The sequence below is a fragment of the Buteo buteo genome, chromosome 22 (assembly GCF_964188355.1).
Source record: "Buteo buteo chromosome 22, bButBut1.hap1.1, whole genome shotgun sequence".
In the NCBI taxonomy this organism is placed as follows: domain Eukaryota; kingdom Metazoa; phylum Chordata; class Aves; order Accipitriformes; family Accipitridae; genus Buteo; species Buteo buteo.
In genome coordinates, this window is record NC_134192.1 from 22,536,310 (window position 1) to 22,551,013 (window position 14,704).

The 14,704-nt window shown below is 35.8% G+C and overlaps 1 protein-coding gene across 7 annotated transcripts in view; it reads right to left on the bottom strand.

Annotated features, from left to right (window-relative positions):
* Positions 1–686: 686 nt before the first annotated feature.
* The window catches only part of ZNF711 (zinc finger protein 711), a 30,218-nt gene continuing 16,200 nt past the window's right edge, over positions 687–14,704 (bottom strand). For 5 of the 7 annotated variants that reach the window (XM_075054336.1, XM_075054338.1, XM_075054337.1 and 2 more), the window contains exons 4-9: positions 10,427–10,585; positions 6,886–7,032; positions 6,146–6,283; positions 4,696–4,743; positions 3,975–4,118; positions 687–3,508 (exon numbers count right to left, since the gene is read on the bottom strand). In XM_075054336.1, the coding sequence (XP_074910437.1) occupies positions 2,331–3,508; positions 3,975–4,118; positions 4,696–4,743; positions 6,146–6,283; positions 6,886–7,032; positions 10,427–10,585 (1,814 nt within the window). In that variant the 3' untranslated portion in view covers positions 687–2,330. Of the gene's footprint in view, positions 3,509–3,974; positions 4,119–4,695; positions 4,744–6,145; positions 6,284–6,885; positions 7,033–10,426; positions 10,586–14,126; positions 14,215–14,315; positions 14,618–14,704 lie in introns of those variants that run through there. The other 2 variants (XM_075054341.1, XM_075054342.1) reach the window with 2 other exon arrangements.

The following is a 14,704-nucleotide window of genomic DNA, read 5'->3' on the forward strand; positions in this document are numbered from 1 at the left end:
GGTCAGGAATAAAGCATTAAAATTGTCAAAAAAAGCACAACTTTAATCTCTAAGATTTTTTGGAATGCTACGGCCTCCTCCTTTGATTGCTGGGCATACAAAAAAGTAGTGTAAACAAACAGATGAATAGGTTCATGTCTGCATCATTTCTAGTTTTTAGTACAAAACCTCTGAGTTCGCTGGCTAAAAGCCTGTTGGAAAACCTTGATGAAGAGTTCATTTAATATCGCACTCTCTTCTTAAAAGTTTTTAATCTATTACTGATTTAATAATTCAAGCATTCTAGAAAGAGAGGGAAATTAAGATAGTAATATTTTTAGTATTTCATTTTGCAGCTGTTCTTATTACACAGATAAATAAGACTAAACCTACCTGGCTTTTCCCAAAACATGTGAGAAGTTTTATGTTCTCTTTACTTAAAGGAAAAAATTTCAAAGGAATGTCAGTATCACATTTGATAATTATTTTAGAAGTAAGCACAAATACATTACCTGTAACTTAAAAGAGTTAGTCAAATACACTTGCAACACTCTCCCTTCAATAGTCTGATACATATACCTCAAGCAACCTGTTTACTTGAAATGTAATTACATATTAATCGGTGAATAATGTAATTAAAAATATTAGGCAAATTTACACAGAATGAGACTTTCCTAAACACCATAAATGAAAAGCAAACTCCAAAATATTTGGAGTGCAAGAGATGCGTTTTATTGTATGCCCGTTACGATGAGTAACACATTTAGAAATAATAATCCCACATAACAGTGACAATCTTATTTTACAGCGTGTACATCATTTTTTACAGCCACATAAAACACGTATTTTTCTAAGAGATTTCCCAAATTTAACTTTCTGAAGTTTAGAAATATAAAAAAAATTTATTCTCAAGGAACTGATTCTCATCTGGTGCAAAAACAAAACATGAACATTATCTGAAACACAAAGCCACAATATAGCATGAAGTTACAATTTATCATGTGAACAGCTGTGTGCAAACATGAAGCAACTAAAAAAGTAAAAAATACACATTATATGCATAACATTTATGAACAGGTTTTTCATTAAATAGCCCTAGACCAGCTTGTTATATTAAGCGCCATTTGATTTGCAGCATGCTAACACAAAGCATTGTTTAAAGGGATGCATATTTTAAATGTATACACTGTAAACTGAAGATCCACCTCCAAACTCTAGTGGCAGCATATTTTTCTGGTTAAATACTGCATATATACTTTCTTACAGATTGAAAATGCATGTTTATAGTATGGTATAGATTTTTTTTTAAAGAATTGATTAAAAGGTGCAATTTTATGTCTATATTGAAAATTTCATATTAGGAGGTAGGACAATAATAGTCATACCTTTTAAGAACACTGCCCTAAATAACTTCTAAGTACTTTGAATTTTAATTAAAAAACCCTACATTTTCCAACTTTGTTTTTAATATTCTTTTTAAAGAACATTTTAAAGTAGCAAGAAAAAAAATGAGTGTTGAGTCACAACACTACGAGCTGCATCCATTTTATCCTTAAAAAAAAAGGTCAAAGTTAATTTTGTCGTATGTGCCATACTGAACAACATTCAATTGTAGTTTCAGATAAAAAAGGGAAATTATATACATATACATCTTTAACCCTAGCACCAGAACACCACCTTTGAGATCATAACATAATGCTATATTTTAAACATCATATCCTGCAATAAAATAGGTTAGCAGCTTTGAAAACCATTAAAAAATTACTTGTTGGACCTAAACTAATAAAGGAAACGAAAAAGTTTCCCATATGAAATGTTAAAACAAAAAAAACAACAAAAAAAAAGGGACAGACCCCCCCAAATTTGACCAGTTCTGGAATTTAATTTCCAGGCACGATTTAAAAACATTATGATCAAGTGACTGACTAACACTCTCCTTTCAAAACTGCACAGGAAGTTAGACTCAGTTGCCTTTGCAAACAATTTGTAAATAACCCCACCATATATCTGAACTGTTTTCATATTGGAGACAAATGCTGTTACTGACAAAATGGGTAACACAACCATCTTTGTTTTGTCTTCTATAGCTTAACAATGTGTAACACTATTAATTTGAAGACATTCATCCATCTTTCTGCATTCTATAGTGCTCTTTAGGTTCTGATAAGCAACAATCATAGGGCTATGAGATCCCCTGTCAACCCTAATACTTTTAAGACTTTTAATACAAAGAATGTAAAGTTATGATTTAATATCAAGCTTTGAAACCAGGAGAAACAGTTCATGAGATTTTTTTTTTCCCCAATTAGCATATCACAGTTTCTAAATTGCTTCCTTCTTGAGATCATATATTACATTATGGCCTCTTTGTGGTGCCTCATTATATGCTGATTTTTTTCAGATGGTCTACGGAATCCCTTTTTGCAATACTCACACCTATGTGGATAGTCTTTTGTGTGTATTGATATTACATGTCGCTTAAAGCCTGACGCATCCGTAGTGCTATATTCACAATACTGGCATTGATAAACTTTTCTTCCACTGTGGGTCTTCATGTGCTTCTTAAGTTCATTTTGCTGCCTAAATCCTCTTTTACATCTTTTGCATTTAAAAGGCAGGTCCTTGGTGTGAACTGAGAGGATATGCCCACTAAGTACAAAAGGATCTGATGTTTTAAAGTCACAGTGTCTACACTGATGTATCTTTTTACCTTTATGGGTTTCACTATGCTTTTTGAGCTCAGATGGACGATGGAAGCCTTTTTCACATACCTCGCATTTGTGGGGAAAATCCTTTGTGTGAACTGAAATAATGTGTCGCTTCAGGTCACTTGAATTGGTGCTCTTATGGTCACAGTGTGGACACTGATGAGTCTTATGCCCTTGAAATAATTCTGTGTGCTGCTGCAGTTCTTTTTCATCTGTAAACGCCTGGGGACAGTGCTCACATTTAAATGGCAAATCAGTCCCGTGTTTGGTTTTGATGTGAGTTTTCAGATTGGACTGATCAGCACACCTGAAGACACAGTGCTGACACTGGTATGGCTTTTCCCCAGTGTGGGTCCTCATATGCTTTTTCAGCTCTGATGGATGACGGAATCCTTTCCCACACTCCACACAGACATGAGGGAAGTTCTTACTATGAACTGCAAGTAGATGTCTATTGAGTAGTCCCTGCTCTGCAGTTTCATAGTCACAATATTTGCACTTGTGTAGCTTAGGCTCCTTGTCCCTCAATATTAGTTTATTAGAACTCAACGGGCTCGCTTCTCTGTATCTTCTTGTATATTCTGTAAACTCATGGGTTTTATCAACTTTATTTATAAGTTTATGGCTTTCCAGATGATTGTGGAAACTTACTTTTTTGTTAGTTGTAAAGTCACAGTCTGTACACTGGTATTTCTTCTTAATCATATGATCTGGATGATTCTTCATATGCCTTTTCAAGAATCCTCTGGATTTAAATTTTTTCCCACAAATATGACAAGGGTAAACTGTTAAGGGCTGTCCATCAGGACCTATTATAACAGCTGTTTTTAAACAAACAAAAACAAGTTATGAAGGAAACAAATTTACTGATTAAGAAGTTTTAAATCAGCCAACTGCTGTTCAGATTCATGCACTTACACTTGCAGCAGACAGAGAATGGTTCAGTAGTTTAAAAACAACCAATCCACAGCACCTATAGTTTATATAGTTTTGTTTTAGAAACTGCTCAAACAGATCAGTAATATCATATGTGCAGTGAATATATCCACGATTACTTTTTAGTAGCTTGCAAACTTCAAATGAATTGCATCAGCCCTACATGTACTGACTTTGAATGGCAAAAACTATTACATTTTCTATGCACAGAATTGGAGGGGGAAGGACACAGGAAATATGCAAATCATAATTTATATTTTTTAATTCTGCACCAGCTTAAAAAAAAAAAAAGGGAATAGTACAGGAGTAAGTGCCACTCCATGACAATACGCATAACCATACAGTGTTTACCTGTTTGCCATTGCCTGGCCTCTCCTCTCCTCCTTTTCTTGGTTTTTTGTTTTAGCACTCTATTAGTGCTAATGCTATCACAAATCTGCAGGTATTGTGTTGCATTACCGTTTTTGTTTTCTAATCGTGTATCCAAGTTATTTCCTAGAAACAAAAATTAGACACCATAAAAAATCTTAAACAACTTTTTTCTTTGGGACTGATGACTGGAATTGCACAGCAGCATATCTACTTTTTAAAAAAAAAATATTGCCCATTCCTCTACAATGAACATATATAAAAAAGATATATAAAGCACTACCTATCTTTGCTGGCAAAAGTAAAGAATATAATTGTTTAAACATTGACTAATTCTCAAATATATTCCTTGATTTCTCATAATTCTCAAGACATAAATTTCTTATCAGTTATGCTGATTGTTTCCTTTTATTTAACTTGGTTTTACTTCTTAACAACTGCATTATCTCTTTTCTGACTACAAAACTATACTAAAAGCCCTGGCAGATCCTCCCAACTCCCCCACCCACTCTGAAGGCCTACAATGTATCTAGGATTGTTCTCATTTCAAAATAGTAGAGAAAGACTGTGGAGTCCTTCAACACATACTTTATGGATAATTTTTTGCATTCACTGATTAGGAGAACTGACACATGAATGTATGTATTTTCAGAGACAGCAAGTTAGTTTTAATGCTGTACCAAGCACAGTTACATGTTCTTACCTGCCGCTTGACCATCTTCATATCTTCTGGGTAGCCTTCTTTCATCTCCTGCAGAAAATGGTATTTTAGTCATTATAAATTACAATTCTTTTTAAAGACTATGGCTTTGAAAGTCTGATAGAGAGAAAGCTAACTTAGCTAATAAGTAACAGCTTAACTCTATCCATACTGAGATGTGCAGTTCCCAATCAGTTCAGTATTTTGTTAACTATGAGCCCCAGAAAATAAAGTCACATCTTTGTGAACAGTTAATATCCACTAAAGTTGTGTTTGCATGCTTACCACGCTGACTGTCTTTCCTGCTTTTCATAATTAATGTGCTTGTTTCTGCAAACCTTTAACCTTATATTTAACCTCAGATACCGATCCAGAAACGAGGTTATCTGAAATCCAGAATTTGTTCTTGAAATCAAAGTACTTTATCTTTCTGGAGTAGAACTAGGCAGATAAGAAGACTTGCACCTTATCAGCTGCTCAGCACTCATCTATATGAGGCACTACAAAGTTCTGGCAGACGTGGAAGTAATACCTTAAGAGTATATTCCTCATTTTGGACTGAAAGTGTTTACTGCTACGTAACAAGGCTCCATGGTTCTAAACCATTTTATCAGCCCAACTACTGTGCTCAGAAACATTACACCAATGAATTTTAACTAACTTGCTTACTTAATTACAACATAAACCACGGATGACCTGATACCCTCTTAATATACACATAGTATGCCAAAATCCAAAACAATAATATGAAATGCAAGAATATTCAGAATTTGCAATATATGCTGATAAGACACTTCTAGTATTTGAAGCATGGCTGCAGAGAACAAATTACTTTTTTTCTTTTTGTTTCTAACCTGAAGCACTAACAGGCTTAAACCAGGTATATAAACTAAAATTATTAGGAACATGTTTACAAATTTATTGCTACTATTCCCTTTTTAAAGTTTTTTCCCCTTCCTCCTAGCTTATGTAAAATACTTAAGGCTATTTTTGCAAGATCTTCAACGGCCAACCTAAATAACCATTAAAACCCATGCGTTCTGTACATCTGAGCTGCAATCAAGTTCTAAAAGCTTTCCTTTCTACTTCACAAAACTCAACATATAGCAATCCATTGTATGCAAGACAATCAACTACTAAAGTAATCTGTAACTGTTTGACAAGCCAGCATTGGAAAAAACCCACCAATGTAAAAATGGAATTGTTTTCTTCATATTGAACTGAAAAAAGCCTACAGACCTTATGTGTAAAAAGGTCATGAATGATGTCAAAATAATTTTTCACATCATTTCATCAACTCCACTAACTGACACTGCTAAAAGATCAGAAGGAGCTGTTTCCAAACCCCTAGGACAAGGTGAGAGATCATCACCTTTGCACAGAAATTCTGAAAGCTAGATTAGGGAGAAAATAATGGAAGGTATTTTCAGAAAATAAGTATACAGATTCCTACCATAAGCAGCAGCCCAAGCAACAGGGACAAAAGTTTTATTCACGCCAGAGTCTTCAAGCTGTGTGTCTGGAAGTGATGTAGCTTCTTCTTCACCTACAATAACTTCCATATAAACTTCATCTGCTATTTCAGCACAGCCTGGATTAAAGGAGAAGAATGAATCTTTAATTTTATTCTGCTCATCCTAAATCTTCCTTCGTTTAATTTGCTCTCACTCTGATTGATACCCGCTATAAATTACTTTTCTTCCTCTGGCATTTAGAACCACCCCTTCCCTTAGGGGATCATTGTTTATTCAGACATTCCTTGAAGAGAGAAAACACATATCAATAAATATAAATCCAAACCAAATACCAACATAAATTCAAATATACAAACTTATAAACTTGTAACTGATGACATTCATTTGCCACTTTGCCAGAAAGCTGATTAAACAAGGCAATTCACAGTAGGAAAACAGAAAAATGAGAAATTTGACTAACCTCATTAACTTCATCCATGGACATATTAAATTTAATATAAATAATGAAATGATTGCATACAGTATGCACAAAGTGCATTTATCCACATCACTTTTAAATAATTATAGCCTGCTTTTTATTTTTAGAGAAGATGAGCTTAGTTTTCTACCACTTCAGGCTGAAGAATCCTTCAGAAAAATTAAGGAAGTCCTTGAGCATGATGTTTATATTGTTGTACAAAACAGCATGAGAAACAAAAATGTTTCTTATTATGCTTACTAATATCTTCATCTTCCTGAGAAGAGTCCTTAACAGCCATGTAAACCATTTTTTCTCGCTGCATTCTACCAACACCTCCTTGTTCAATTACTCCAGCTACAGAATGTCCATTGTGAAAGTCACTCTCTGTGACAATTTCTGTCCCACCTTTAACAAAAAGAAGTTAAACGCATAAAGTATGTGTAAACAAAGCCACTGTTAAGATTAATTCAGATCTAAGTATTTTCTTTCTTATTTGCAACAAAGGTATTTAATAAAACTCTAATTAAATGTTTTTACATCCATGTCGGTTACAAAATCATGCAAGTTTAATACTCTGGAGCAGATAAGGAAAAAGGTCTCTCAGCATGTCCTGATAAATTCAAGGCTGAACAATCACTACCAAGAAGGATCAAGAGCCTTTCATGAATGCTAGCAGTGAACTCGGGTGCGACTGGAAACAGACACCTGCCCATGCCCACCAAAACAATGACTGTAATTCTAATCTTGCTCCGAACACAGCCTTTAAATTCTCTCGAGATGTGAACACCTAATTCTTATCCCTTTTTCTCTCCCCAAATCCTATTTACTCACCTTGCAAAAACTGATTCTTAGGTAATTTTTCCTACAAAGATTCTAATGTGTATGTCCCACAGTCATTACACAGGACTGAGTAGTAATTTACACTGGGGTTACACTTCTCAAACCATGAGAGCGCAAATGTTACTGCCAATTACTTTAACAAGAAGAACATTATCTAGAAAGAAAGGCTAGCAGGGATGGAAGGTGCCACACCGAATCCCTGGAGACAACACAATCTGAAGAGTAACAGTTGGAAAGATGGAAATTAGAACAACTGCCCACACAGTCCTGCTCCAGGTGACTGGCAAGCTTTGACCCACTGACTTACTTGAACGGAGGCAAAAGAACAAGTTCCAACCTGGAACGTGATACTGATGCTTGAGTCAGAAAGAGGTAGCAGATAAATACTGATGCTTAGTCTTCCACGCACCTCAGGGACTGAACAGTGAGTACAGAAGCTGCAGATTATGGCAGAACAAGCTAACACCTGATATAACAAGAGTCCTTGTTTGCTACTTTGAATGGTCCTGAAGGAAAATACTCAGCTAGGCGGTTGAGTCCAAATCAAATACATTGATCCATCACTCCCTGTTAAGTGTTTTGTAAATAGGAGATTTTGCCAAACATCCTTCTTCCAACCAAATAGAAGCAGCTCTCCCACTGCAATCAAAATGTGGAATTTCTTTTTCCCAAGCTAGACAAAATAGAGATAATATTAAAATGCCTGGGACGGGTGATGTCTATGGAATACAGTGTACAGAGACCTTCAGGCTTTTGAAGGCAATGGTGGCCAAAATGGCCAACTAAGATAGCAGGTACCCCTATGAGCCAGACAACACAAAACAGATCACAAGGAAGCAAGGAGAAAGACTTCAGAAATTTAGAAATTTGGTCGTTATGACAGTTTGCAACAGGTAAGGTAATTCTGAAGAATTGAAAGAGAAATAAGCTCCACTGCAAGGTACATAACCTGCAATTATATGTATCATGTAAAATGGCAGAAGATGCTGCCTGAATGCCCGCACAGGATATCTCTTCCATATCGACAGTCAAAAACAAACTTTCCTTTTAGTCATTGATTCTCAAGTTTATAGTTGGTATACGTATGTGTGTATGCCAAAACTACAGGTATTTTTTAATACTTATTTTTATACTTTAAGTTTTACTCTTCCACATTTATGACAAAAGAAAAGTGATTTTGTCACCCAAGCCTATTTTTGTAATTTTTGTCAAAAGTGGCTTCGCTAGGACATTTATCAGAGTAACTAGACTGCAATGCAAATGGGTGACACTTAAGAACAGCCCTCCACCCCACCCCCATGTACAAAAAGATCAAGAGACTACTGCTAATGGGTAAACTTGAATCTCGGATATTCTTTGTGAAGACTGTGATCTCAGTTTCTGTATTCCTTAATGCTGAGCAGCAAATGTACACTACCAATCCAGTCAGCTCTTTCCAAGCAGAAGCACTCACCAGTAATGAATGGGGTAATCTGCATGACTACCTCACGGCTATATCAGAAGCACTGGGAGTAGCTCACGAGAACATCCCTGCTGTAAATTAGTTTTCAGCCATAAGAGATTTTGATTCTTCCTGCTGCTGCATGAGCGGTCTGTCCATCAAGACTTTCTCCCAGAGGAAGAAACCATATTTCAAGAACAGGGCCTGGCAATTCATGTAGGAACTGGCAGATGAAACAGATGTCACAATAGATAAGGGATGTCAAGATTGTGCTTCTCTAGATCCTTTCCCCATAGTCTTAGGAAGCACATGGTCTTCACAACCTCCTTCTCATACTTGAAAGGAATTAAAGATCAAATACTGAAAATCCCAGGGCCTCACAGAAATACTCACTAACCTTCAGCCGAATCAGATACTGTCTATTCCAAAAAGGACAGCAAAACATGTAAAGTTACTTTGGCAACCTTGTGAAGGACTTGATTAATAGGCTCCAAAATCTACACTGTATCGTCCTGCAAAAGATACAAAGCAACTCATAAGACAGTCTGAACTAATACTGAACCTACCCTGAGAGAGAAAACCAAAGACAACTGCCCTGTTAGCTAGCAGTCTGATCATCCCTGGAACAATCCTTTTCTGCCATTAACTTGAGCTGAAAAAATGACTTGTTCCTCAGAGAAGAAAAATAAAGGCATCATACAGCTGAAAATTTCCTGAAGTAGCAGTTCAAGCCACTTGAAAAACAGCACCAGGATTGTTACTAATTGAAGGACTTGGCTGATCTAATCCATAGTCCGGTCTAAAGTTTCAGATTTTCACAGCATAGCCAGGCCAATGCTACCTGTCTATGGGAGATAAACTCAGAACTGAGTCAGGCTGATTTGCCCTGTGAATGGCCCTAGGGCTCCAGGCCAGATATGTTCCAGTGAGGCAGAGTTTCAGTGCCTAAATTCAAAGGGTAAAGTGGAATGAGCCAAAAGTTTCAGCTCAGAAAACAACTGTAAGGGGAACTCTGCTTTTACAGGTTATGAAGAACAGAACATGGGTTAGTTGTACGTCCACTTGCAAAGCACCTGGAAGTGCTGGTCTATCCCTTGCAAAAGAGAACTGCAGAGCAGTTCTGAGTTTCTTGATTAGGTTTGGAAATGACTGTATGCCTAAAGCCCCAGAAATCTTCCCCTCTCTCTGCATCAAGGCCACCAAAGACTGTTCAATGAGCGGAATCCACTCTAAAGGCTTTTCTGTGCTGACACAATCTTGCAACATCAGAGAAAAGCAGCAGCTGACACTCAAACACTTCTGCATTTGGGCTTTGGTTGTCTGAAAATAATTACTGCTAATCAGAAAAGAACTTGAGACTAATACACACCCAGTATTTACTGCATATGGGCAGCCTCCACAAATGTCACATTCTAAAAAACATTCCAGCCAGTGGATTAAATGAAATTAAGAACAACAAACAAAAAGACCCTGAAATACTTCATGCTACTGGAAGAATACACAGAACTTAAAAGGTACCTATTTCGACATCATCTTCAGCTTCAGCTTTAAATATGTACACTTTGATAACTTCTGAACCAAAACCGTCATCTTTAGCAACATCATCATTTGTCACCTCAGTACTGATTTTCAAGGGAGTGCTTCCTATATGGTCCAATTTTTCTCCAACATCATCCACTGTAAAGATAAGAGAGTAATAATGAGGTTCAAACACGCTTTTTAAAAGTCAAAGTAATCAGTAGCATGATTTTCTCCACTATTATCCCCATGCATAGTAAAGGTCTGTATTCATAAATGGCCTTTACGAAACAGTTCATCTCAAGATACTTAAAAGAGATTCCAGAAGTTCAGTACTCATTTTATTGCAACTCAGGAAACACAGCAAGAATTACAGAATGAAGAACACAAGAGGGAGCTTGTCATCAAAGAGAACATGGGAATTGGTTACTTCTGAAACTATTACACTTAGAAAGCAAAAATGTATCAGTAAGTAAAATTAAACATCTATCCAGAAGTGTTATAAATTAAAACAGAATTGCCTGCTGCAGCCTAAGAGTCCCCAAAAGTTTCACTACTTTAAGATACTAGTGACTTAAAATTTAGTAGCTGAAGCTTTTATGAAGAGTGATAACTCAGAGTATATTCCCAATGAAAGAAGTGTGCATCAAAAATTTGACATCTTCACCCTAAAAGAAATTATGATTTTATCCACTTTATCACTTGAAAACATATAAATTAATGAAGATTATTGTATAGTATACAGCATTAAAAGATGCAGTGACAATAAATCTAAATACTATTACGTGAAATTGACTTCATTCTTTATGTATGCAACTTAGTCACTCCGATTATTTGGTCTGTATATTCAAAATGCTCATTTTATTTATACAACAAAAATTACATTCAAACTATTAAAAGTGTAGAAGTAACACTATTTTGGTAAAAAGGGTATTCACATAGATATCCATATACATACCCCAAATTGCCAATACGAAGGCCACTGAACTAAGCATCTTTCTAACATATATATTGCCAACACACTTCCCTCAGTGGATAAAATTAGCTCCTGTGCAGATGGCCAACACAAACCTGTGCAATGCTCAACACCCACTGAAGTCCTCTAAATAGAGAAGAACTCCACAAAATGTAGACAAAATCTGAATTAAATACATTGCAGGGATACAGCAATTTACTGCATACATAACATTAAAATATGTGCATATGAGATTAAAAAAAAAAATCTTTGAAATTAATATTAAAGTGACAGTAGCGTTTCATGACTAAGAACAGAGTCTGCTCAATGCGGACACGGAGGGCTCTGATTACTGAGGAAAGGATGGCTTACCTCGGGATGGCTGCAGCGGTTCCCAATCCCCCTCTAAGTTTCCTGCCCTCAGTGCAGTGATGACTGCTCTTAAGAGCTGCTTTTAACTACTTCAGGCTACAGCCTGGTGTACTGAGGTAAACTGGAGTTAGTTTAAGCTTTTCTTAATACTCCAGGCAGTCATGCGAAGTGGTTCAGAACGTGCTGGAAAAGGAGCAGATGCCTTTCCCGCAGCAGGGTGGGAATCCACCACAGCAATCCCAAACTAAGCTCTTCCCGCTCACAGACAGGATTCCACGGAAACACCTATCCAACTAACACCGTTTTTCATCCCCACATTGAGGAACCTTATTTCTATTTCAGAAATCTTGGACTGCATCAGAAGAGTATAGAAGTTATTGAGGACAGAATTAGATATCATGTAGGTAAGTACAAGTAAGTATTTGATTTCATTTTAGAACCTCTGAAAGTTATATATTTTGATGAAAATTAAACAGAAAACATTAAAAAAATGCTATGTTTTAGCTGTTTCTTTTTGCAAATAAGAGATTAATTGCATTGCTGAAAAAATATCAAACTTGGATCAGTAGAAAAAAAATTAAAATTTCCTCAGGAAAAGAGTTTTTGTTTTTTTAATAAAAACCATTCTACATCTCTAATAACATCGACGCCAGCAACAACATCACCTTAATCTGTTAGAATCTGATGTACTGCATGGCATTGACGTTACCTTGCAGGACAATTAGAACACTAAAAGTATGAACACCACAGATGAGAAAGCCACAACAGAGAACTTGGCATATTCCTTTGACACTTAAGTTTACCAGCATCAGGTTATTAGTACATCTTTATATCCAGTATGGGAGTGTTACTGCATCTGCTAATGGAAATTTTTTATGCTGCCAGCACGGAGTTATTAGAAGAGAGGATTATGCATCCTCTACTAACATGAAAAGGTAAGATGCTAAAAGATACTTATCTTGGAAAAAGTATTTCCATACATTTACTATGTTTGAATTTATTAAAGACCATTTTCTTTTCTGCATGGTTTTTAACATTTATAGAAGTTTCTCATCCATATTCTTCAAAATGATACACATACGTTTAATTTTAGTACAATGAACATTTCCACTGCATGTATGAGTCTTTGAAGTACTGGAGGTAACTAATAGTACAAGGCAGGAGTGATTATATATATCGCTGTATGACTAGACATGCTGCCAAAATGCAGAAAGAATATTTAAAGGCTGGGTGGAAGAAATCACTAACTGTAAGCTGTTACTGTAATTTTAGAATTGGTAGGTGGTAGTAAAATTATTTTCAGATCTGCAACTCAAGCAACACCAACTTCTTCTAAACTCATAAATTTTATAAACATAACACATTATCAGTTTAACGTAGAAAATAAATATTTCCGTACTGGAAGGTTATTTAACAACAGCAACTTCCAACTGAACAGTGGAGTAAGCACATGCATGTGATGAGAAGTTTTCTTTATGCCAAAAATTTCCAACTACTCAACTAATATTGGGTGACAATGACTGTACACCACTATGTATCTGGTGAAACAACAAAAGAAAAAACCCACAGAATTTAGATAGTTGCCTTACCAGGACATCGATTGCAATACAACAAAGATTACACAAAGAAGAAAAAAAAAAAGCCATTTTTGAAGTTTACAAATTTTATAAGAATAAGTATTTTCAGCCAAAAATATAAAGTAAAATACATGGATATAGCATGTACACTCACATGCTGTGCTTTACCATTTCAAGTAAAGCCCCCGAATCTTTAATATCCTTTAAAAAATAGGCAGCCCTGTCTTAAAGGGGCAAACTTACAACACTATTTTTAAAATTAGTGGTTACTCCCCCACCATCAACCATCCTGTGTGTTTTCAGAGATCTTCAGTGTCTACAATTTAAGATAAAGTAATGGAAACATATCAGGAAGCCTGTGTATTCAGGGCTTCTGGAATCACTTTTCTAAAAAAGCAAAAGTGTAATATAACAAAATTTGAAAAATATAAACTGGACTGAGAAAATGATACTGATATAGACTGTCATTTGTAAGATGTTGCCTTTTGTTTCAAATACTTCAACAAAAGACACTGAATCAACAATTGCTATTGCTTAAATTGCTCTCTTATATGAAGTAAATTTCATGTTTTCAATCTATTTTTTAAACACATTTAGATAAGGGGACAACAATCAACACAGCAGGACATATAATCTTTGTCAAGTTTCAAAATTTTATGACTTTTTTTAAAAAACAGATCATGAAAATATTCTATTGTCTAAGTAATATGACTTCAATCACAGACTGCTAACCCATCAGTGCTAAATTATCTGATGACTTTTCCCAGTGATAGTTCTCAGGAACAGGAATGCTTACTTTATGTCAATGGCATATGAAAGTGTCTTCCAGATCTGACTCATCCACCAGAAGCACTACATATTATTATCTCGTCACTTAAAATTAACTGAAAAAACACAACAGAGAACCTTTATAAATATATGCTGAATCCTCCTGAATAAACAAGGTTTAAAGGAAAACTCAGCACACTTCCAACTTCGAACTTACCTTACTTCGCTGTTTTCAGGTGTGTGATGTCCAGATTCACCGTGGATTGCCAGCTCCCAATTCATGTGATGCCTCAGCATGCACTATGCTGGTGATATCACACCCACCATAGGAGCCCATAGGGATAACATGAGGGCAAGATAAGTCCCGTGGTTTTACAATTTTTCATATTTTTCTAATGTCCGATATACTTATTTTATATCCCATAGGTTACAATATAGGAATATTAATATTAAAATGTTTAGCAAATTACGTAACACTGTATTGTAATATACTAAAAAGGAGGTGGTGGTGGAACAGTACCTTACCCCTAAAGGCCAGCTCCAGTGTTGTTCTTTGGTGGGTATGAGGTCACCAACATAGTGCATGCAGGGCCAACACACAGATCG